The following is a 26,805-nucleotide window of genomic DNA, read 5'->3' as shown; positions in this document are numbered from 1 at the left end:
TTCTTTTTGAAAGTAAACTGAAGTGAAATCTTTCTGTAAACCTGCAACTTGCACTGACAAATGGTGACTCTCTACTATTGCTGGTAGTGTTCGATCCAGCATCTACTCCTTTGTTGCCCCTCGCCTGTGAAGTATAGAAATAAATGGCTTTGTAACCTGAGAGAAACATTACATTTATCACCCCTTTGAGGCTGCGTGTGCCAGGCATACTGGCCTACACTGCACAGAGCAGCAGCAGAAGTGGGAGGATTGTTACAGATATAATTAAAGGCCAAACCACACATTGTCATATAGATTTTAATAGATTTTCTGATTAACTCATCACAGTAACCATTTTTACTGTAATGATATGCAGCTTTACTACACTAGTATAAATAAAAACAGATAAATACAGCTCTAGGCAACATCACAGATTAACAAACTAAGCATTCTTCATGAACCAAAACTAAAAACAATTATTAATAAGAGATGCTGACACCCTTGCCCATTCTCATCATACCTTCTCAAAAAGGGTACTCCAATAAGGCGCTCCACTTATTATATTGGTCAATTAATTTGCCAATTAGCCAGGCACATATATTTCATGGTCTCCACTATTTCACCGTTTGGTTGAAAAGCAGACACACCTCAACATATCAAAAAGAAAAGTGGAACAGGTTGTATTACTGAAGAAAACCACTGAATGCATTAGAAATACAACACTTCTCCTGTATTTTAGCAGTAAGACACATCAAGGGATAGAAATATACCAGGAAGAAAATTAATATCCACCTTGAATATCCACCCTGAAATGTCCGTCTGTGAAGCAGGATGAGCAATGAAGGGAGGACGTGAAATCAAAAGGGAAACATGGAAAATAAAATCCATGTGATGTTTAATGTTATGAAGGTATCTGCAAAGAAGCTGGTTTCTCCTTTGAAGGCGTGTAACTCAAGACGAACAAGCTATTCAATAGCCAATGCTGAGGAGTTCACCCTGCAGATACGCTCAGGACAAGATGAAAACAAGATATACAGAAGTATCATTTAGAAAAGATGTTACTCTGGATGGCCAAATGAAATCTGAAGGGGTTATTAAGAAAGCTTGAAGTCTGCCAAAGGGAGGAAGCAAACTAGGACAAAATACTAATTTTAGGCAGATAGCAACATGAAGAAATGTTTCATGAAATCCCTCAAATGTTGTTCAACTTTCAATTGTCATTCTAATATGGCTTCATGATCTAATAAAGCTTCAAGATCTTATGGGTATATTATTTTTAAGAACTAGGAAGTGAAGAATCACTTCCAAAATGTAAAAACGGCTCATTGCCAGTTATGTTTCAGGAAATGTCTGTCTGCAAAATTCATTCCCTACCAAAAATGCATAAGCCTAGATTATTTAAGCCAATCCTTCAAGTAAACTGCCTTTGCTGATAGTGAATTAAGACCACGATTAAGACAGACATTTCCAAAAACAAAAATTCCAAACACACCCCAGTACATTTTCAACTCATCCAGCAAAAATGTGCACTGTGGATATTCAAAACATTAGCTGAACACTTACGGATGTGATGTACCCAAAGATTCAAAGGTTATGCTCAGATTAAAATTTTAACTGCTACCTATGCAACTGTTTTCATTTGTTTGATTTTTTTTTAAAGGTTAACACTATTTAACTTTTGGTTTTAATTGCAAAGTGATTTGTCATGTTTTAACTTTCTAGTTAATGAGCCAAAATGTACAGGTCAGAAGACATAATCCAGAGGGTGGCAGTGAAAGATCAGAAAAAGGTTTATGTACACATTGGATCATAGACAAATAACCACAACCTCTTTTTAAACCCTTGTTCCCAGTGTAAACTTTGTTCATATCTCCATATTTGTAAGTCTGAATTAGTCTATAAAAATCACATTAAAAAGGTAAAATTATTTAAGCGCGATATTAACTGATCTGTATTTTATAAATTTTAATCCATAAAAATATAAATAAGAATGGTAAATTTTTAAGAAAAGAAATATACATTTAGTGCAAGTTATGAATTACATTTCTTCTTCAGTGTCAGCAATATCTTGAGGAAAGAAAAAAAATGATCTAATTTCAAGAAAAAAAATTCCAGTGTTTAAACATGCAATTAATACCAGATACAGCTAAACAGAATACTTCCTTCTCTTTACTGTCAAAGCAGCAGCATTTTGTTTCCTTACGCTGAACAGTACTTGTAGATTATAGTAGTTTTAGAATAGAAAATTTGCATAAGACCAGGTCACATTATCCATAAAGTCTGAGAGGAAAAAAACAAAAAGAAAACTCTGTTTATCCTTACAAGTCAAGTTTCATTGTTGTTGATTCTGAACCACAATGCACACAAGCTGAGAGATTCTGTTCACGCTTCATTCGAGATTTTACCTGTTTGATTCGCCTTTGTGGTGGTGCACGTGACTGCTCCAAGCATTTAGTGATGGTACCAACTACATGGTCAATGGCACAAGAAACACTCCCTTCTTGTGATGAAACTTCGGTAAAATCACAGTACATCTCAATATGAGAAAGGACTGTTTCAAAAGGGTACACCAATTTTAAGAGGCTTTGTCACAGCTCGAGAGGGAAAGAATAAGAGAGGGAGGGAGGGAGAGAAAGAAAAGCTCTTCTGGAATGTAGAAAGATAATGCTTACGTATATAATTCATGAATTAAACAGAACAGTTTTGATACAAAAGGGCAAGACCTTGCAGTCTTAGAGATGGCTCAATTCAAAGTAATCCCTCCAGAAACAGGGACTGCTAATGTGTCTTTGCGATGCTGGAGTAACAGGCCAGGTGCTCCAGGTGCTCCGAGTGCTCCCAGGCTGCGGTGCCCTCTCCGCGGACGCGCCAGCCTGCACTACCGCGGCACATCCTCAGCTGAATGCATCCAGTGCAGAACAACAGGAGATGGTTTGCTGCTCTCAGTTAGATGGGGAAATACCTCACTCATTTCCTTCTTGCTCCTTTCCCTCCCCAAACAACTCCTCCATTCCACCAGCAGTATTTGCAAACCATGTTGCAAAAGCCTGGCTTTCAGATTTTTTTTTTTTAAAGGAGAAAAAAAAGTAGATGACTCCCTCAGGTTAAAGAGTTGTGCTATTCAACAAATGAACTTCCTCTTCTGTTTCCTCTCTCTCCTCATCTATAGGATTCAGTTGAACATTATTGAAGCGGGGTCTTGGTTTGCCGTCTGGGCCATATGACGGAGGATATCTTTTTTTGTTATAATGCCAAGGAGGCGCCTGAAAGGAATAAACAGAAGATTGCTATTAAAATAAAAGGGAAAAGAAAAGAAAAGCTAACTCTATAGCTAAACCCTTTTTGTTGACAGGAATAGAGCAAAGCAAGCACCGTGATTTTTTATGTTCAAGAAGTACTTTATTGGTAAAGATAATTAAATAATCCAGCAACCATCCTTTGATATGAAAGTATCATGGTCACTAATAGTACGATGTCCTTTCCACCAAGACTCTGAGGACTGCATGCCTCAATGAAGTAGAGGTACTTTGATTTCATGTATGCCAACAAAAACGTAAAAAAAATGGGAGGATGTGTGAACAAGAAATGATATTGATCCCATTTGAGAAGGAAAATTCATTGCCATGATATCAAGAAAGCAGTAAAATGTCTGATGACCAAATCTCCTCAATATTCCATTTTTTTCAAACCAAACTTAACCAACTTTAAAAAAATAACTTAAGGATTGCCCAGTTGTATGCAGAATCTTCATGAAAGCACATACAATTGAGATAAAATGGTCAACAAAGAACTCCAATCCTAAACCTCAGAGCCCCGAGAATAAATCTATAAGATAACCCAAGTTTCTAGTACACTCATCAATGTTTTCCTCTTTTGATTTTGGCCGAAAAAGTTAAGATACAGTGCTTTTATGAAAGTCTTGGTTGTTAATGCTTACAGTAAAAGAGAGGTGAAAAATCAAGAAGCAGTCCTAAAAGATTATTATAGGTGAAGCAGAAAGCAGAATGAATGAGTAGCTACTTATTATTCCGGTTAGTAGTTTTTTAAAAAAGGATGCATGAAACACTTGTGAAATATTAGCATACAACAGGAATACATAATCAGTTGTGTACTTAAGCAAACTGGGACAGGTTTTATATAGCTATGACAATTGCAGGGCAAAATAATTTCAGGCATTAATTGCTAAAGCCAGACAATTTTTAGGTTATAAGGTAAGATAATTCAAAATTTATCTTTAGTCATGAAACCACTAGGACATAAAGCCAGTTAAAACAAATGCATTTGACCCCAAAAGCTGCTCACAGCATTCTGGAAACATCATACAAAAGGGGCACACACGTTATCTGGGTACAGTTCACTAATGAAATGGCAGGACACACATTCTTGACTGTGAAGGTATGCAAGGTGTAGCAGAGAAAGAACTAATGCTATGATCACAAATATATACACATTACGCTCTAGTTAGTGTGCCCATCAGAAATCTCTTCAACATTCGGCAATTCTAACATTGCTAAGCTCGGTTAAAACCATTTATGAGCTTAGATTTACCACAAGACTACCACAAGATTAGGAAACACAAAAAAGATAAAGGGTTTGGGGGGGGGGGCAGACATTTTTAACCAGTCAGGCATCTTCTGAGACCGGTGCAGCCACTAAGGTAGACAGACTTGTGTTTACTTTCAGAACGTCCAATAATATTTACTCATTTAACTACCAAACTGTTTACAGTTCTTAAATTGCAACCAATGATTTTGATGAGAGACGTTAACTTTTGCTAACTTGCTGTGAATGGAATCTTACAAATACCTAAGTTTATCTTACAGACAGAGTTTATAAGATATAAATGTAATTGGCAGCATGTAGGATTTTTTTATTCAGCAGATATCTGGGACTGACAGAACCAAACAGTTCACAAGTTTCATGCTTCCTGACTTCTAAGGTGTCTAAATGAGAGATCTGATATATCTAATCACCAAGGGTTCGACGTGCTGCTTTAGTTGCTCGAGATGCTCTAATATGTTCTTCTTTGTGATGATCCCCAAGACAATCCTGAAACAGATCACGTTATGCTAATAACTGTGTGAGAAATTAAATTAAAAGAGGTTCCAATCATAATGATAAAGAATGAGAGAAAAAAATAAAAACATGAACCATAAGAAGGCTTTTAATGAACTTTAGAAAAACAAAAACAAAAATGATTTGAAATCCCAGGTCCCATTTGCATAACTTCTGACTTTCATGAGAGACATGATACTATTTTTAAATATTGGTGAGTTCTTTTCCTTTTTAAATTAAAAATCAAAATTATAGAAGTTTGCAATGAAAATGACTATAAAGAAAAGTACAAAAGAAACAATATTAATACACAGCTATAAACCTCCAAAATTTAGTTTCATTTTCAGTGTTCCTTCGTTGGGGGAAAGTATTTTTCTAATTTCTAAAATGTCACAGTGCGGCTGCTATTATTTGGGTCTACCTCAGTAGCGAAAAGGTAGAAGGCTTAGCCTCAACTGTCCATGAGGAGACTTAAGAAATCCTGTGAGTTTTACTACTATTTGGGATTAAAATTAAAGGCAATGTACACTTAAATAAATAACGCCAACCAATACACACACTCCCTAATTTTCAGTAGCTGAAAGCTACTTCTTAAAATAAGCTAATAAGATGTATTTATGATTAGAGGTCAAAATGACTTTTACATTATGCATATTTTTTTCTAAATGATTATTTCTCAGTTAACCTATCACTATTATAATATCAAGCAAAATAAGGGACATAAATTCTCACAAGGATACTTGAAAATAATTAGATTGGAACAAAATCCTGGTTGCTGGTTTTATAATGGAAGAATTCAACTACAATATATGGCAACAAAAATAATGAATGTCAAACGCCTTAAAAAGCCTTCATCTTCAAATTCTGGAAGCCCATCCAGAATGCCCTTCAGGGTACTGGACATCTCCCTGGTGATCTAGTTAAGTCAACTTTACTACTCAACTGCCTTTGAACATTCTGACTTCTTAAAGAATGTCACCAGGGGACTTCACTTAAAGTAGTCAAGGCCTACAGATATGTCAGTTACGAAACAGTTATTAAGGATGATGCCTGGGTGCGGGGGTGGGAAAGCAGGGACGGCAGGCATTGGGAAAGACAGAAATAGGTTCTCTGCTAATGTTTTCTCATTATTTAAAATAATGTACTGATCCTTAAGAACAAAGATAAATTGAAAAGTTGTCAGAGGATACGAACAAGTTCTCCCTCCAAAAAGGCTCAGAAAATGCACTCATGAAATAAAAAATGCATACATAAAATAAGCACTTAATCCCTCAATGGATGTTCTTCTCTAAGTATGTGAGGGAAAACCAACAACAAAAAACCATCAATTCAATTTAATTTATAGCTGGAGGCAGGAAATGTGAAAAACCTTGACAATAAAATAATTCCAGTTTAATTCTTACTCATTCTTTTCTTTCCAATTATATACAATGATTACTTTCAGTTAGTATATTAATAAGCTCTGCCAAATCACAAAGTACAAAATGAGGAGAGTTACAAATTGATTAAGGACCAAATGGCAAATTTGGAGATTTACAAACTAATATCTATATTACAAAGTAATGATCCTAAAAAGGAGGAAATACATATATTTCCTCTCTAATGGAGACAAGTGATTTGAGAATAATAAGACCGGGTTCAGTGCTACTTTATCAATTTCAGGAAGTGCAAAGAAAATCAATGCAAAATGTAACTTATATAAAGAATAATTTGCTAATTCCCTGTGTGGAGCTAACAAGCAATGATGTTAACAGCTGACAGAGCATGAACCAACGTTTTCCCAAAATATGTTCCAAAAACACCAGTCTCAAAAGTTCTTCCATCCTCTTTCCTCCATCAAAAAAATAAATAAATAAAATAAAATAAAATAAAAAACTGCATGTTCAAACAAGTTTGGAAAACTATTTTTCCTATTGTCCCTGAAACTCAAATAATATCAACATTTTGTAAGTTCTGAGACATTCTACAATAGAGAAACCTCAACTGTATTTAATCCAATACTTCCCAAACTTATATGGTCCCCAAACTCTTTTTCAGCAATGCGTATTAACATCCTGCTAGATCCACCAAGACTAGAAAGATTTTGGGATGCCAGGGGTGGCTCAGTCGGTTAAGTGTCTGCCTTCACCTCAGGTCATGATCTCAGGGTCCTGGGATTGAGCCCCGCATCAGGCTCCGTGTTCAGCAGGGAGCCTGCTTCTTCCTCTGCCTGCCGCTCCCCCTGCTTGTGCACAAGTGCTCTCTCTCTCTGACAAATTAATAAAACCTTTCAAAAAAAAAGACTAAAAAGATTTTGAGAATTCTAATTAAAATATAAAAGATGGGAAAACTATAACTGACATCTTTAGAATTTAGACACACTTCTCCCTCACCTCCCTATTCTCATTTTCTCCTTGCACCTAACAATCTGGACTTGTTGTGTCTCTTCCCCCAAATAGTTATTTTCCACCTCTAAGGACCCACTATGAACTAGAGGTGGCTGACAGTTATCCAGAACTTCACACTCTCCACTAAAAACTAGTAGATATGGTTTCTTTTTTAACTTTAAATCATTTAATTTCAAGTGAAAATAAAACACTCTGGGGTGCCTGGGTGGCACAGCGGTTAAGCGTCTGCCTTCGGCTCAGGGCGTGATCCCGGCGTTGTGGGATCGAGCCCCATATCAGGCTCCTCTGCTGTGAGCCTGCTTCTTCCTCTCCCACTCCCCCTGCTTGTGTTCTCTCTCTCGCTGGCTGTCTCTGTCTCTGTCGAATAAATAATAAATAAAAATCTTAAAAAAAAAAAAAAAAACCATTCTATTTCCTTACATACCTCCAAGAAAATAAAGACCCAAGAGCTACCACCCCAAATGATCTCTTTTCTTTCTATATATATCAACTTATTTTCCTTGAAGGACAGAAATAGGAACAATTTAATAATCAAGGCAATTAAACATACTCCTTTAGAAAAAGCCCCCCCCCCAAGCTTTCTTATAAACGGGTAGTATAAGGTAAGATTTTAGTTAGCTATCCTCCCCCTCTCCCACAGTTTGTTATTTTTACACTTTCTTTTAAACATTTTCCTTTCTAACATCTGTGCTGCCGAAAATCTGGGAATTAATCAGCAAAGTGAAATATGTTAATTGACCCATCCAGCTTTGTGATCATAGGTAATCATAACTAGAGAGTGACATTTATATTTACTAGCACACAAAAGGACAAACCATGCCAGGCACAAGGAATAACTCAAAGCAAGTAAAAATTGTAACAACTCAGCTTAGCTTCTAATTGAGCCATTTATAATTAAAAGGGCCCTAAAACCCATATAACTTCATAAAAACTTACTCCATTTAACATGTACTGATAAAGTTTTCAAACAATGAAGTTTGGTAACTATTATTTTTTTAATTAAACAACACTGAAAGAAAATAGTTATTTTATTACATGTATCTCTTCGCCAAATAGTATCTGTGATACTTAATAATTCCAAACTTCCTGCCTTGCATCAAGGATTTTATACCTTTAATAATTTATTCCACATTATTTAGATTTAATTGGTTAGCACAGAGAAAACACTAAACATGGATCTATTTCTCTTAACTTTATATTTCTATTCTTAACACAATATAGCACAATAAATTATTCAAGAAAATGGTGTAGTTTAAGAAATCACAAAGAAAGAAAATATATTCCATTAGTCAATAACAGCATAAAACACTAGCAAGAGACTGGGCTCTAAAACTGGAAAGATATTTGATTCCCTGATTGGTGACATACTAACCACACAACTGGGCATATTAGTACACCCCTCTGAGCTTCAATTATTACACCTGTCAGGTAGGGATCTACAGCCTACTCTGCAAAGGTGCTACAAAGTTAAGTGAGAAACCTGAAGAAGGCGCTCCATAAACAAATTCCTTCCCTTTTTTTCTTTCTTCCCCCATTCTTTAGACAGGGGTCATGTGTTTTGTCCCTCACATGTCTTGAACAAAATGCTTTAAAAAAAAAAAAATCCCCGCTGTGATCTCTAAGTGTTTAGCATTTCAACCAGCTTTATGCTGGGCAGGGTTAAACCATTTAATTTATGCACAATCAAGAATACCCTTTGTTTCTCATTTCCAGCCTTTCTGTCCTCAGCCTTCAGATAAAACAATGTTCTTAAGTATTTCAACTAGGAACAGTAGTATAATGGAAATAAAAGGCACTAGAGAAAGAATGGGTGGGGCAACAGATCCCGGGTGCAGGGACGGGGGGAGTAGCGGCAATGAAGCAGGAGTACGTTTGCTGAGGCCTACTGCGTATCACATCTGCACTTTGTCCCTCTGACATCTGCCAAACAAAATTTTTCTACAGTCCTATCCTGGAGAAACACTTCAGTTCATGTGTGAAGGGCAGAAAAATAAATTAACCAATTTATACATTTTAAATACATGAGTTTTTGTCATTAGCAGTTTATATGAAAGATTTGTGGATGGAAAAGGGAGAAAAGGAAACAAAAAGCATTTGCTAAAGGAGAATTTTAGCTAATTTACAAATTTCATTTAATTATACATTATTTCCCTCATTACACAAATAAGTAAAATAATGGCTGAAATAGTAAACAGCAAAATATCTAGAGAGTTATTATTGAACTAGAAAGTTATATTCAAAAAATGAAATACTTAAAAAAGAAAATGGGTTTTTTCCTCTACTCTGTACAGGTTAGGTCCACTACTCTTTGCCAACTCTGAAGTGTTCCTGACAAATGCTACTTTATGTTTTGGCAAAGATCTGCCAGTTGACTTTTTTTTTTTTATTCTTGGTAAGTATCAATCTGACCAATACTGATCCTGTATTTATAATCACACTAAAAAGACAGTCTTTCCCACTTCAAAGCCGACTTAGACTCTACCCTAAGAACTCGATATGAATTCCACTAGACAGTATCATAAATTCTGTGAAGCGAACTGATTTCTTTCACCAGACTTACCCATTGTGAGTTACAAGGCACTGCCTCAGACCCAGCTTTCGGAAAATATCCACTACGATCTCCATCGGGGTATGATCGGTCACGGTAAAAGGGCTCATGTCAAGGATGCTCCGAAGTTTCAGTGGCCGAGGGCTTTCCGCTGGAAGAGACGGGGTGTGCTGTGCAAAACACACACGAGAACTGCCCACAATACCTTCTTGTTTTTTTCTGGCACTTTCTGAAAAGAGATAGAAAAGACCAAAAGTTAATTTGTGTTAAGGGGAATCTGTTTATTTGGAAACTCTAAAAAATAAACAAATGTATCCCATGACCATTTTTTCCTACCTTCTTAACCAAGAAAGGAATCAACTGAAAATTGATTTAGTAATTTCTTGTATTTGATTTAGTAATTTAGTAATTTCTTGTATTTGACAGGATTAGAATATAACAACAACAAATCATCTTCATGTAAATAAAATATTTTTGGTCTTTCAATTTCTTAACTGGGGCTGAAGCTGTTTTCTAACTTTGGGGGAGACAAGGAAGCATGTGTGAAATATGTTTTTTTAAAACCTGCACAAATTAGAGCATGGTTTCTTATAGGAAGCCATCACCAACTGACACCTGCCCATGCAAAATATCACTTATCCTGCAGAGGTGGGACTGAAGAGAGTTTCGTTCCTGTTTTGACTATGCTATATATACTCCACCCCTGTGACTTAGCTAGTTCTTTCTCTTTTCTGATGTTGAAGTTTAATTTTCTAGGTGAGTCATGAGCTTTAACAGGTGGGCTGAAACTACAACTATGCACATGACGGACAAAGACTTGTATTTCAGGTGGCATTTGTAAAGGCTCTGTTAATTTCCCCTCTCCAGTGTGCTCTGCTTCAAGTGCTTCTGTCTGCTGCCAAGTTCCACGCCAGCCTTTGACAGTGCTAGACAAGAAGTGGTAAAGATGCAAAAAACTGCAGAACAAAGACCACAGGAGGAGAAAGGAAACCCATGAAATGGAGAGAATACAAAAATAAATAGCTTTATGTTTGTATTTTGAGTTAGTATGTATTCAAAACTCTGTTCACAAATATGTTTTTGCTATATTGAACATATTTTAAACATGAATTTTGCTACAAATATAATTAAGCCAAAATAATAAGCACCAGTCCCAGACAGAAGCAGATAAACATATACAGCTCATATACTGCAATTCTTTTTGCTCCTTCTGACCTCTAAGGCCTTATTTAACTGTGCCAGAACACACATAGGTAGGAACGCACTAAGTGAAGTTCTAATGACTAGTACTTACTAAACCACTTTAAAAGCATGATAAAAGCACAGAAAAGAAGAAAGCCCATTAGCAAGTGACATAAATGATTCTTGAAAGATGTTCCTTAAGTTCTCTTAACTCACAGAAGCATCTGGCTAATGACCTACGAATGTAAAGTGTAAATACTGTTAGCATGACAGATATTCTGAGTTAAAACTAACCTCACTCATCGAACTTTAATACCTTAAAATAACAAATATTATACCATCAATGAAAATATGCTGAGATTGCTTAAACATTAATAATAAAAGTTGCAGAAAATTTTGGAAAAAGTTATTAACCTTATTTATTTGCTTACTGTAATGTTCCTTTGATATAAAAGGCACAAGGCTAGTGAACACCCAGCCTGACTTAAATTTGTCCTGTATATGAATACAGTAACTATTTTAACAAGCATCATTGACTGAGTACTTACAAAGTGCAGGACATCTGCTAAGTTTGTTTTGCTTTGTTTGAAAAACAATTTTTTTTAATGTCATTCATTCAAAAGCTTTTGAAGTAGAAAATATCATCATAGTTTTTATTTTCTGATACGATTCAGGCATTTTTTTTTTTAAAGTATGGATGCAAAATAGAGTTATACTTCCAGGAGAATGGAAATGGATTTTTTCTAACATAAAATGTCTGAACATAAATAATCACCTTTCTCCCCCTAAATTTTATTTTATGCTTTATTTTTCCTGTTCATGTTAATATATTCTCAAGGGCTTGACTTCTCACAACTTATCAAAAAAGAAAGGTACACATATGGCTGTCCCCTTCATTTTTCACTAAGTGAAACCTGGTAGAGACAGACTACAAAAAAAACATTCCCCAGGGATGTAGAACTCTTTCGTCACTTGTATTAATCTTAGAAAGCAAAAAAGTCTCTAAATCCACAAAATGGTATTTGAACTAACCAAGCAGGTATACGGTTTATTTTAACTGCTACAAAGAGATAAACAAAAGACGAGTCCACTTACTTGCAATGCATCTTACTGAGTAAACTCTATTTTAAGGTTTCTAAATATTGCTATGGAAGGGGGACCCTTTAACAAATTAGCTCTCCTAAGTATGCAAACTAAAGCTTTACTCTGAACAAAAGATCTTTAGAGGATAGGAGAAAAGTACAATTAAGGGAGCAGCCTGTCACTGTGCCATGTACCTTACTACTGTGTGTTCAGTATGTCAGTGATATTTAGGTTTTCATTCACTAAGAGTCTCCCTGTAAAACTAATAGCTATCACATAAATAGAAACGAACAAGTATACTTTTATACCTTAAGTCAGAAAATAGGAAAGACAATTCAATTCACACTATAAATGTTAAATATGCTTCATTTTAAACAAATCTATAAAACATTGAGCCTCACTTTTAATCTTGACATAAAAATGCAGGAAGAAATGTCTCTCCATTTGGACTAAACTTTAACATAGTAAACTGTCATTCACTGCCGTTGGAAGTACAGGGTATAATCACTACCTGGTGTGATGTGAAAATGCCTTATAATATTACAAATGCACCTACTCTCTGATCCAACGATTCCACTTCTAGTAATTTTGGTACATTTGCACATAGGCAGAATGTCGAATATGTGAGATCATCAAATATATGAGGGAGCAATTTTTATAACAGCAGAAAATTGGAAACATCTTAAATGTCCATCAATGAGGAGCTGATTTTAGAAATCATTAGGTATCCCATGGTATGTCTACTTTTGTGTAGCTTTAGAAGAATAGAATGAAGAAATTCACCGGGAAGATGTCCAAGAAAACATCGTTTAGTGAAAAAACAAAGTACAGAACAACACATATTAGATAGCATGATACAATTTGTTTAAAAAGAAAAAACATATATACTTACTTATATAATTATAGAATAATATCTACAGAATACATAGGAAACCAAAGTGATGGCTGTCTATAGAGAGTTAAACTGGTAACTATGAGGTCATGGGTGAGAGACATTTTTCACTGTATACTTTCAATCTTCTTGATTTGAACTATGTGAACGTACCATCTATAAGTAAACTAAAATTTTTAAATAATGAAATGACATACAAATACAGAATTTATAAATTATGGGAAAACTGTGCTTTTAAAATCTTGAGTTTTCCCATCCGTGGATATGATACATAGTTTACCAGTTACTCAAGCATTTTATTTTGTCTTTCATAAAATATTTTAACGTGTTTTATATATTATGCAAATATATAAAATCTCACGTACAGGTCTATTTTTCTCATTCAAAAATGTCAACTTTATAAAAATATATGTAGGTAAATATTTAAGGCATGTCCTAAGTCATCATGTGAAACATTTTTGATGACATGACTGGATATTTCAAATATCTAAAGTATACCTATTCCCTTAAACTGACATTATCTGCTATCACAATATTCTGTTTCAAGATACTAATAAAACTTTGAAAAATATGTCCACAGAATCAGGAGGATTATGAATAATTAACTTTTACTACTTTCTTCATCTTTTAAAAAAACTTGCTTTTGGGGCGCCTGGGTGGCGCAGTTGTTAAGCGTCTGCCTTCGGCTCAGGGCGTGATCCCAGGGTCCTGGGATCGAGCCCCACATGGGGCTCCCTGCTCTTCTGGGAGCCTGCTTCTTCCTCTCCCACTCCCCCTGCTTGTGTTCCCTCTCTCGCTGGCTGTCTCTCTCTCTAATAAATAAATAAAATCTTTAAAAAAAAATTAAAAAAATTAAAAAATAAAAAACCTTGTTTTCCTTTAAATTTCTATGTAAATTCTAAAATTCTGACCTTTTTCTTTTCTTTGGCTGGCTACTATTAAAACCTAAAGAAGAGGAATCTAAGCAATGAAATTCTTCTCTGACTGTAGGTGTGGCCATGGTAACAGCTTAGAAGCTGAAACACTTCAACACAAGAGCCAAGTCTGACCACATATGTTGCCCACTCTCGGAAACTATTCTATTACCTACAGCAAAACCTGGAATGATAGGTTTGCTAGCCTTTAAAAAGCTCTTCCAAAGCTGGAGCCTTTTCCTTCTCTGTAGACGCTTTTGTTTTGTTTTGATAGCTCTTGTAAACTGAGCATTTCCATTCCGATTTGAGAAATACTCCCCTAAGCCTTCCCTCTTCAAATGGCACAAGAATTGAAATATTGTATAATCCTTTTGCAGTGGCCACACAGAGAGAAGTTGCAGAGGATGGGTTCACAGGACCAAATGCTTAACATATTCAGCTCCTGGTCCTCCACTAAAAACTTGGGAGTATGAAAGCAACAGCTTGATGAAAATATCCTTTATCACCTTTGGGAGTTGGGGGGAGAGAGGGAAAGGAATCAGATTGTATAGAAAATGCCTTACTAGCCTCCTCATCAATACTTTACGACTCTAAGATAAGGAGAAAAATAAACTTTGGAGGAATGCAATTGTTTCTTCCTCATAAGAAGTTTAATTTACCTCCAAGAAATAATACAACTAATGCCTTCAATCTATACTTGCAGGAATATCAGCTCAAAATACAATATGACTTTTCAACCTAGCATTTGACCAAAATAAAATCTCAATTATTTTTTTCACTTTAAAGTAGATATTATATGTTAATATTGTAAGCCTAAATCCAAAAGCTGAAAAAGGAAAACCTGTGAGTCTGATATGAAACAGACCAATGAAGATGATATTTTCAATAATTTGCATTCAAATAAGCCAATATTAAATATAAGAATGTATTTATTTAGTGGGATGCCCTGGCACTTGCTAAAGCCTTATCTTACATGCTATTATGAACAATATCAACTTCACAAGCCTTTTCTTAGTGGAAAATAAAGAATCTAACTTTGATCTCTGATAACAATGCCAAATCAAAAGATAAAATTGTATTTAGTGGGGAGCCTGGGTGGCTCAGTCGGTTAAGCATCTGCCTTCAGCTCAGGTCATGATCCCAGGGTGCTGGGAGAGAGTGCCGCATCGGGCTCCCTGCTCCCTCTCCCTCTGAACCCCCCTTTCGTGCTCTTTCTCGCATGCTGTATCTCAAATAAAAATCTTTAAAAATAAATAAATAAAATAATAAAAAGATTTCTTTTAAAAAAAACTGTATTTAGTGGGGAAACAATTCACAGATGTGTAATTCCTTTCCTAAAGAACAAAAGACTTTCAGGAACATAAATATAATACAGCTCTCGCCCCCACAAACCCAACCAATTAAATATTATTGCTTTCCTTTCCTTGAGAAGTCTATTATATGTCTATATCTATCTAAATATATAGAGATTCCAACAGATACAGATATAGATAGATTTATGTGTGTGTCTGTATTTTTTAAAAAGGGTACCTATTGCAATTGTCAGGTCTCTTCTGAGGGCAAATCCCACTAATCTTTGAGATTCTTTTGACATTATGACAGGAAAGCCATTGTAGCTGGTTTCATTAATCATGTTTTCTATATCATCCACTGTCATATTGTCCTGTGTCAGGACGGCTAAGGGAGGATCGTTCCTTCGCGGTCTCATGACATCAGCAGCCAGGGTGGTATGAGTGAATTCTTCTTTTGCATCCAAGAAAGGGTATCCATTTAACCGGATGTGCGCTTCATAAATGCCTTCCCTACCAAAAGCATCACCAACCCATTTACTGGTCATAACTGCAGCCATAAGGGGAACAATGTATTCCAAGCCTCCGGTAAGCTCAAAAACAATAACCACCAGGGAGACAGTCATCCTTGTCACACCACCTGAAAAAAAAAAAAAAGCAGCACCACTGGTCAAGGAGGACAGGACATGTTGGTGGAATTTTTGTACTAGGCAGGTGAACATGAATTGTAAACAGAACTTAGTGAAAAGGATTATCATCAAAAACTGCTACTCCTCTCTTAGGACAATTACCACTATTTTAATAAGATGTAGAGAAACACTGATCTTCTTTGTGTAACACAAAAGATTATTAAAATAACATTTCAAAACCTGTTTACTTCACAGTACACAGCTGACCAACTAAAACAAGCTTGCCATTTTGGTTTATTGCTATAGCAAAGATATAATTTCACTCTTATAAAAGCTGATTATTAAGTAAAGAATTTGGTGAAGCACATCAGAGCTACTTTTGCATCATGGTTACCAATTTACAAATTAAGCTCATATGTGGGTAGAATATTAACTTAAGACACTTAACTCCTCTTTATCTTTTCAAAATGAGTAAAATATTTTGATGCCTTGTGATTTATGTTAACAGGTTAATATCCCCTCCCTTAGAAAACGTATCTATTCATTTACCCAAATCATCATTCTGAACTACCATCTGTATGCTGATGCCTCGTAATCCACATCTCTCCACTCACTGTTGCATTTGTCCCACATCTCCAACTCTGCATACCTTATTGCTTATCTTGTTTTCCAACTGTAAAAAGACTCTGGATGACCTACTGTCACAAAAAACAGCACACACTTAACACCAAAGTCCTCTTCTTCCCCCAAAGAGCTACCCATTCCAACTTCCCTGACTCCAGCACCAGCACTACATTCTTCCTGGCAACCTACATAGTCACTCCAGGTCCATCCCTTTACTTTACCCCAACACCTAGACCCTCACCTGGTCCTGATTTGTTTTGCAAAATAACTATCTATGGGTCCCTTTCTCAATACTGTCACTATTACCAAACTAGACCAGGCTCTCAAGACTTTGTTCTTTAATTTTAATACTATTTTATCTTACCTCCTTGACTCCAGGCCCCATTACTTTCAATCCACTTTATAAGCCATGTTCCCAGGTTAATCTTTCCTAAGTACTACTTTTACCATGTTGCTCCTTTGCTCAAAAACCTACCAGGGCTCGCCAATTCATACTGCATTAAGCTTAAACTCTTCCTTTTTGTTTTTTAACCTAAAAATAGAAGGGAGAAAGAACCTACTATGTATTACGTATCTACACTACGCCATGCATGTCTCTAATCAGTTCACTAAGACTTTTTTTTTTTTTTTTTAAACTAAGCGACTTACTTCACCTGGTACTGTGCTAATAGCTTTACATGCATCTGATCTCATATAACCTCAAAACAACGGTAGGAGATAAGTAGTTATTATTTCTATTTTAAAGATAAGAAAATAAAAAATCAAAAGCAAAGGAACATTTCCAAGTCATTAAGCTACAAATGCCAAAGCCACAACTCTGCCACAGATCCGACCAATTCCAAATACAAACTAATCCCAACGCAAATCAGTGCCTTTTCATCATCTGGCTCCTTCTCACTAATCCACTTCATTTCCCGAAAAGTATCCAAACGCACTCTCTACTTCAATATTGTCAGCATCCTCAAAGCTCCATGAATACTAAATTAATCCCTCTCCCAATTCCTTTGCCTTCACAGGATATTCCTCAAAAAAGTCCTCTTCTTTAAATTCTACTATTCTTAAATAAAGCTCATGTTCTACTCTACCTGAACTACGTCAATCCTTTTTCTCTAGATTCCTACAATTTTCATAGACTCAGTACTATATATAATCATTATATAGTGCTCACTATTGTTTTCTCAGTTTTGGTCTTGTCTCCCCAACTTGAGTGTAGTTGAGATTGGGCCCATGTTTTATACTTCTTTTTGTATCACTCACTGCACCTACCACAGTGCTAAAGAGAAAGCAACTACTAAATAATTGCTACTTTGGTGAATATGATTCTGTCCCTCACTTTCACTTGATATTATACTTTTGAAGATCAATAATTATATAATTTTGATTCCCTTAACAAAAATAAGTCAAAATACAAACTTTGAAATATCATAACCAAAATTCAGCTGACATTTTAAATATAAAAAGCAATAACTATTTTTCATAGCCAAGAGGACAATAGACTCTTAAGTATTTAATGCAGATTTTTTTTCGTTAAAACAGTAGTTACCTTTCTTCATTTTGCTATAAATGCACCTTAAATGGAGGAGGGCTGGTAAAGAAATATTCCACTACAGCTAACTATAAGTCACCGCAGAGCCAAAGCTAGTCTGACGCTTTGCTGGAATGCTAATCTCAGGAACCATATAGTCACCATAGGTGGGCCAAGATCCTCGACAATGAAAAGAACAAAAATCTCCCTGGACAAAATTCAAATTAAGCCTATGTTGTCCTGAGATGTTTTCTGTCACAAAGCATTACGCTATATTTAAAAGATGCTAACCGCCATTAAATTTTTGCATTAAGAAATGTTTAGAGACAGGCAAAATGAAAACCAGTACTACATAAACATCATATAACAGCAATACTGCTTCATTTTAGTTAAAACATTCTCTTCCTCTGTCCTGTACCACCCGCACCCACCTCACCAGCTAAGCATAAACATGCTCTCACACTTGCTCTTTTACTCTCTCAGGTTCACAAACATCCATCCATAGACGCAGTTACATTACCTAAGCACGCAGCAGCACCAACCATGGCATAAAGGCCAGGTGTAATGCAATCAGCTCCAACCTCACACCACTCCTTAAAGATAAACCAGTCGTGGTGATAATACGCGAGCTGTTCTACTGCAATCCCCACAATCCTTCCGGCAATAGCTCCAATGGCCATGCTGGGAATGAACAAGCCTGATGGAACCTGTAACAAAAACATAATGCTTAACTGGGCAGAGATCCTCTACTTGGATGCTTGGAACCCACATTCTACAGACTTCTAACACTTTTGATTCTTTTCACATTATATTTACATAGCAAAATCCTACTACAAATAAAACTACAGCAAAATATTGTTCTACTGGTATCTTAATAATTTCACGAATTCAGTTACAAAGTACCAAGTGACCTTCTCTAGGCCAAAGAGAAAATAACCCAAGGGTTATTTATCCTTTAGCTCAAGGGTTCCTTAATGCCAAGTCCCTAACAAAATTTTCATTAGTCTAAGCTGAAATGGGGAAAGAAGAAAAAGGACAATATGGAGCATTTTTCATAAAATGAAATCAATTCACTGTGAAGAACTGTCCTTTACTCCACCAGTACACCCTTGCTACATATTTTTTGTTTATCAAATGATAAAAATATTAGATGTGATTCCTCTTAAGTGGTACCATGGGAAGTGGACAACCTAATCAGGTCCTTCAATATTTTTTAGCGATACATACAAGGAGAAAAATATTTATTGATCAATTAAATTTAATGAAGAAAATAGGAATAGTAAACACCTTAAGCAAGATCATTTAAAGATTAAAATACTAATAGCTCTAAAATGTTCTGGATATGAAATAAATTTGCTGAACACAAAATAATGGCATGTTGAACACAGTATCAGGATCATTAAAAGGTTATCCAAATAAAAGAGATCAAAATATGTTTTACTCTACTGCCAGTTAGGATTCTTCAGGCAGAGGACAGGGCAAGGAGGGACTTAACAAAGACCTGCCAATGGTCTCCAGTGTCCTGTAGCTCAACTAAAAATGAGAAAATTGGGATTTACCGAAAATCAACTTACATAGAAACAGGAGCTTCAATAGTTGCGCTAACTTGATTCACTATGAAAAAAATTTTTAACTTCAAGGTTTTTCTATTATTTAACTCTTATAACCAGTGGACTAAATAGAAAACAACAGAAAAGAAAGAGACCATATTTCAAAAACTATCATTATGATTTTGTTGAAATTAAGGTGTTATTCCACATAATTTACATCTTTGAAAGCATATTCTCACTGGTGAATATTAATTTAAAAAACAACGATTAGCTGACATTTGATCCCCACCCACATCACTGACCGTCATATAAGAGAATAACATTCACTGGCAAACCACTAATTAATTAATGTTATTCTCACTTCTCTAAATTCAAATGAAGCAATATGCCAGGGCATTAGGCCTAGCTCCCTTAAATTCTTGATGAAAAAAGACATGGTATTCATAGGCTAGTAATTTAACAGTCTGCAGTGTCCTTTCAAGCTAACACCCGATAGTATTATGATAGGCAGAGTAATGCCTCCCCAAAGTTTCTATATCTTAATTCCTGTGAATTCCTTATGTTATACAGTAAGGAGGAATTAAGGTTGCAGATAGAATTAAGGTTGTCAAACAGCTGACTTTAAAACAGAAGATTACCCTAGATTAAGTGGGTGGGCAAAAAGTAATCACAAAGGTTATTTTAAATGTGGAACAAGGATTTAGAAGAGTTAGTGTCAGGACAATGAGATAAAAGACTTAACTACCCATTGCTGGCTTTGAAATGGGAGAAGGGGGCCATGAGCCAAGGAATATGGGCAGCCTCTAGAAGGCTGGAAAAGGGAAGAAAGGGACTCTCCCCTAGAACCTCCATAAATCCCTACAAATACCTTGATTTTAGCCCAGTGAGACCCATTTTGGACTTCTGATCTCCAAAACCATAATAAATTTGTGTGACGTTTAAGCCACTAAGTTTGTGGTAGTTTATTATAGCAGCAAAAGGAAACTAATGTAAGTGCTTTTAAAACATGATCATGAATTCTCTGACACTGCTCCAATTACGAGGTAGGCCTCTATTACTGGCCAAACAAATAGAAAGCAACATGAGGCATGGTGCATGACTTCCTTGGCCAGGTTAAAAACGATCCTCTTGGGACACTGAGCTACCATGTAAGAAATGTAAATGCCCTGAAGGCACCGTGCTAGAAAAATCAGAGAGAGAGACAGAGAGAGAGAGATGTTCCAAGAGCCCAGATGTTCCAGACCCAGTTGCCTGAACTTTCCCAGACTAGGTGGTAGATGACCGGCCTTAGCCATGTCTGATGACTTGTATGACAGACCATAAACAAAACATGCCCAGTTGAGTCCTCCCCAAATTATTGACTCAATATCAAGAGCAACATAAATAGTTATCTTAAATTGCTAGGTTTTGGGGTCATGTGTTACACAGTAAGAGATAACCATGTTCAACAATATATCCGAAGGAATTCTTTTATTCGCTATTTTTTCAGCCTACATTTATGAAATAACCACCTTTAGATAAACATTTCACTGCTCATTTTACATACAAGTTTTAAACATGCCAAAATTATTTAAATAGCACCTCACATTAGCACTTACCTTGATACCAAAAGTGAATACTGTCATGATAATTTTAAATATGAGTGCTAAGCACAACTGCCATATAGCCGAATATACCCCAAGGCCTGCTGGACGGTCAGGAATATCATCCACAATTTTACTGGCATTCATGTCATTCCTGTAGTCACAAAGAGAAGACGATTCCAGAGGACCACAGTCTGTAAAAAGCTCCTTGATCAGCTCACTGGTGTTGAGCCTGGTATATGGATTAGGGAAGGCTATCACCGCAGTAATGGCAGCAACAACAATGACTTCAAGAACAGGATACTTTCCGAATCTGGTGGATTTGCGTCGACGACACCAGGCGATATTTGCCCTAATGAAAAAGGCTCCCCAAAGCCCTCCAAATACCCCGAGGAGAATAAAAGGGAACAGTTCAAAAAGGTACCATGGTGTGTGATACTCCACATAAAAAAGGACCAGACGGCTGTTACCAAATGGATTGATGGATCTCAAAACAAATGCAGCCACTAAAGCAGCAAAAAATGATCTCCATAAAGTTTTAAGAGGAAAATAATAGCTAACCTAAAAAAAAAAGAAAAAGAAAAATTAATGCTATAATTTTATAAGAAGTTTCTGATATGTTATAACTTGAGTCTAATTTTTGCTGCAGCTAGAGTTTACATATAATAGATTTTACTGTGGTAAAAAAAAAATAAACGTTTTATTAACTTTGGCTATCACATCATTACAAATTCCCAATATTAACTGATCAAAAATGTCTAATAATTATTTCAGATACTCAGCATTGTTTTATTTTCAAAATGAGTTTCACCTCCAATTCAATCATGTAGTGATTGATCACCAACTCCTATGAGCTCATAAAGAAGTATTTAATTTGCCTCTACTATATTATAGAAAAAAAGAGGAAAAGAACACAAACTGGAAAAACAAATTTTAAACCATTCCTTCTCACATTTTTGTGTAAACATGTAAAAAGTCTGAAGCACCAATGAGAAAACAAAAGCAAAATATGCCAGTGACACAACTAAAATCATTTTCTTAAACACCAATAACTACCCTAGAAATAAGCATACAAGACAAACTCACAATTTAGGAACTGATTAAAACTTTTAAATAAAAACATGGGCGATAATTTAGCAAACAGTGGTTAAATAATTTCTACTAAGCCAAATCCATTTCTGCTTACTTTTAAATACATCAACAAAGTTAAATTTTAAATAATCACTAATATTTATACATGATTAATATTTTTAAGGCTTTTCTCAAGGTACAGAACATATGTACCATATTACTCCGTAGGTAAGAATAAATGAAAAATAACTTTATGAAGTTAAATCTGAAAACTTAAATACACAGTCTGTATCTATTATACTAGCTATAAAACTGAAAAGCGTGCCAAAATAATATTTGTAATGTTAATTATGCATAATGTTATAGTTGCTGTTTTCTTTACTCACCTCTTCCAGGCTAAAAAGAACTCCTCCAATTGGTGCACCGAAAGCTACAGAAACCCCTGCAGCCGAGGCAGCTGAGAGCACCTAAAAAGAAGATTTGGCTTATTTCATATATTCTTATAAATTCAAATACACCAAATAAAAATTCTTCACATTGCTTGAATTTTTGAAATGCCTCTTCTGAAGTTAACTCACACATCTTCTCCCCAAACAGAGGCAAATATTTCCTCTAGAAACATATTCTCTTCTGCTTTAACTGAAAGACTATTCACATATTCAATACTCGGTTAAAAAACATTGTGTGAGATACCCTAATGTAAATAGGATGCAAAGAAGAAAAGACAAATACAGAAAAGTCTCAAGATGTTCGGGAAGACCAGTGACAGCACAGTAACTGGGGTTTAGGGGGAGAGTAGTTTATTTTTAAATAGGATATAATTTCTTCAGATTTTAGAGCTAACTGCTTCATATTAATAATTAATGTTTTCTAAGTAAGCTCTATGCCCAACGTGGGGCTTCAACTCATGACCCTGAGATCAAGAGCTGCATGCTCTACTGACTGAGCAGCCAGGCACCCCTAATAATTACTGTTTTCTAAATTGTTTAAAGGGAACTTAAAACCTATTGAGTTGCCTTGTTTTCACTACTATAAATCCTCTGAAAATACCATTACTGCCAACATGGAAAGCCTCATTCTAAAGCACAATGGCTACCCCTTACGACATGGTCTTTCCAAACTGGAACCCTACAATAAGGTTAAAGAAGACAACAATATCCACAAAAGCTCTTACAGATCCGCTCGCCAACTCCCTAGTCTGTCACTTGGACATTGCCCACTTCCCACTAGTGTGAAGCCAACTAAGCATATACATTCATTGGACATTGTAATTACTTTCCTACGAGTCTTTATTCCTTTCACTATTTCATTCCAGTAAATATGAGGGTACCAAAGCATTTTCCCAAATGGTCAAGTTTTACATTTATGAAAAAGAAACTGGAAATAATAAAAATTAAATTATATATAATTAAGACCATGATCTCCATTATCAGGCTGCTATTTGGCAAATTAAAAATAAATACTTATTTTAATTAAATTGTACCCAGCTAGGCACACCTGGGTGGTGCAGCTGGTTAAGCATCTGATTCTTGGTTTCGGCTCAGGTCTGATCTCAGGGTTTTGAGATGGAGCCCCAAGCTGGGTTCCACTCGCAGCAAGAAGCCTGCTTGGGTTTCTCTCTCCCTCTCCCTCTCCCTCTGCCCTGACCCCTGTTCTCGTACTCTCTCTCTTTCTCAAATAAATAAAAATTTTTTTAAAAAAATAAGTAAATCGTACCTGGCTTTAAGAATGCAGATTCTGCTTATTTGGGGAAAGACAGCAATTTTAACGATTTTGTTTTTTCCCACTAATAGGACTGTAGAGAACACATTTAACTGAATTCTCTGATTGTACATTTAATATAATAGAATTTTACAATCAAGTTAACACCCAGTACCCATAAATCACACACATTTTAATGTTTTATAAGTACCAAGGCATCATTTAATTAAAAATGTCAAGGAAGTATACAAAGGAAGAAAACCAAAATATGAGGCCTTTATGTTTTCATCTAACAAGTAAACTCTAGACATTTATATACTAAGGTGAACAAAGTTAAAGTCATAAACATTATTAATCATCACAGTGTATATCTTAAAATTAAAGTATAATTTATTAGAAAATGCCACAGAAATTAAATTCATTTTGCACTTAAAATGAATAAATACAAATAAAAATCTTATCCCCAAAATGTCAAGGTACAATAGCAAGTAAAGGAATTGCACGGGAGAGACAAATGCTATAGCTCATTTTTGGCCTAATTTGCTATGCTACAACATAGTTTTAGGTTACATTTTGTTTTGTTTTTAATATACACACATATCCACAGTCATAGTAGAAGAAGTAGTAGTAGTAGTAGTAGTAGTAGTAGTAGTAGTAATAATAGTAATAGTAATAGTAGTAGTAAGGAGTACAGATTCTGGAGTCAAGAGAAAAATAAATTTGAATCCATACTCTGATACTCTGCTACATAATCTTAGACAAGTTAGCAGCTTTATGCCCTAATCTCCTATCTACAAATGGGGATAATAGTGCCAAGTTAATACGGTTATTGTAGATTTGAATTTGAAAATGCAAGGACTTGTCACAGTACCAGATACATAATAAGTAATCAATAATGTCAGCTATTTGTGTTAGAGCATAATACTAGAATCACAATTATCATTCAGAGATGGAACCATGATGGTCTTAAGTGTTCCTCTTTCAGACTACTGCCAATGCACGAATAGTGTTTCAGTACTAACACTAAAAGGAACGAGGAGTCATTTCAATTGAAGAATCAAACAGTTTGATAAAATATTCTACTTTTTTGTTGTATTATTAAAAACAAAGGATGAAAGATCCTGTGCTAGGGTCAGAGACCTCTGAGTTCTCAATATTTAATGATACAAAAATATGGTATCTTAAAAACCCAAAGTGCTCTGTACCACCTTGGCTTACAGATTAGATTGGGAAAACAAGGGATTGGGCTCCCAGAGTGTAGAGCTAATACAAAAGGTCTCAGGAGCCCATTTTTCTTCCAGAAAATATCCACAGCAATGTGCAAACATTAGGGAACTCTATAATTTATAAATTTTAAAGCCCTCCTAGATCTCGGGCTGGCCTAAAAAAAAAAAAAAAAAAAAAAAAAAAAAAAGTAAAGGAAATAAATGCTCCTAAAAGCTGAATAAAGAGGAATTCCTATATTCCCTGTACTGTGAATCTCTTGAGTTAAACCTCAGAAGGTCCTAAAGGCCCTCAGAACATCTTCATGGTACCAAAAAGCTCTCTGCAGATGACACACCTCTCTCAGGGGCATTAGACACTTCCTCCAGAGGAAAACACAGCTGTTAAGACTTCCCAACCCTGGAAAAATACTGATGGTGAGAAATCAGAGGAAAAATATTGTTACATTTGGGAAAAACTTCAGAGGAAGAAAGGTGAAGGGGCAAAGCAAAAACAAATGGAAAGAGCTTTGTGAAATTCAACTGAAACCAATGGACATCAGGTAGTCTATCAAAACTTCTCTAAAATACCGGAGTAACTGAGCAGCACTGGGGATGGACTCTAGAAAGACATCAGAAATACTCAAAAAGGGCAATGGCTGGGTCATAGGGTAGCTCAATTTTTAACTTTCTAAGGGACCTCCACACTGTTTTCCAGAGTGGCTGTACCAACTTGCATTCCAATATCATATGATTTCTCTCATCTATGGAACATAAGAACTAGGAAGATCGGTAGGGGAAGAAAGGGATAAAGAAGGGGGGTAATCAGAAGGGGGAATGAAGCATGAGAGACTAGGGACTATGAGAAACAAACTGAGGGCCTCAGAAGGGAGGGGGTGGGGGAATGGGATAGGCTGGTGATGGGTAGTAAGGAGGGCACGTATTGCATGGTGCACTGGGTGTTATACGCAACTAATGAATCATCGAACTTTACACGGAAACTGGGGATGTACTATATGGTGATTAACATAATATAATAAAAAAACATTAAAAAAAAAAAGAAATACTCAAAAAGGGAGAAGAAGCAAACGATTCTCACATTTGAATCTGAATACAGAATTTATCCTAAAAGAGTTAAAACGTGATCTTTTTACACTAGAAAATTCTCACCAATATAAGTCTATGTAATAGGTATTTATCTGTCAAATAAACCACAAAAGACACTTACCTCCCTTTTTTTAGCTTCATTTGTGCTATACTTTGGAAAGAGGTAGGAAAAAATATTTCCACAGCAACAGGCAACATGTACCAGAGGACCTTCTTTTCCTAAACTCAAACCTGATGCCACAGCCAGTACTAACGTGATGGTTTTAATCATTAAAGTCCATTTTCCCAAGTAACCTCTGATAATGAATCCACTTAAAATAGTTTTAATCTACAAAGAAAAGATTAAGACAGCTTAATTTCCTTTAAGAAACAGGAAAATTTAACTAACTTAAGTCACTCTCTTGTTTTACTCACAAAACCACCTTGCAAATTTTTCTGGTGAACCATGGAACAATTCACAATTTTTCAAAAGCTTTAACTATCA

The 26,805-nt window shown here is 35.6% G+C and overlaps 1 protein-coding gene across 4 annotated transcripts in view; it reads right to left on the bottom strand.

Moving 5' to 3' along the window:
* Positions 1 to 283: 283 nt before the first annotated feature.
* The window catches only part of CLCN3 (chloride voltage-gated channel 3), a 92,635-nt gene continuing 66,113 nt past the window's right edge, over positions 284 to 26,805 (bottom strand). For 2 of the 4 annotated variants that reach the window (XM_008685633.2, XM_040626434.1), the window contains 7 exons: positions 26,443 to 26,649; positions 22,698 to 22,778; positions 21,256 to 21,801; positions 18,628 to 18,814; positions 15,571 to 15,969; positions 9,982 to 10,198; positions 284 to 3,242 (listed from right to left, as the gene is read on the bottom strand). In XM_008685633.2, the coding sequence (XP_008683855.1) occupies positions 3,152 to 3,242; positions 9,982 to 10,198; positions 15,571 to 15,969; positions 18,628 to 18,814; positions 21,256 to 21,801; positions 22,698 to 22,778; positions 26,443 to 26,649 (1,728 nt within the window). In that variant the 3' untranslated portion in view covers positions 284 to 3,151. Of the gene's footprint in view, positions 3,243 to 3,363; positions 5,029 to 9,981; positions 10,199 to 15,570; positions 15,970 to 18,627; positions 18,815 to 21,255; positions 21,802 to 22,697; positions 22,779 to 26,442; positions 26,650 to 26,805 lie in introns of those variants that run through there. The other 2 variants (XM_008685632.2, XM_040626433.1) reach the window with 2 other exon arrangements.

The sequence above is a fragment of the Ursus maritimus genome, unplaced genomic scaffold (assembly GCF_017311325.1).
Source record: "Ursus maritimus isolate PB19 unplaced genomic scaffold, ASM1731132v1 scaffold_11, whole genome shotgun sequence".
Taxonomy (NCBI): domain Eukaryota; kingdom Metazoa; phylum Chordata; class Mammalia; order Carnivora; family Ursidae; genus Ursus; species Ursus maritimus.
The sequence above is the reverse complement of the archived record's forward strand: the minus strand, read 5'-3'. Positions and strand labels throughout refer to the sequence as shown.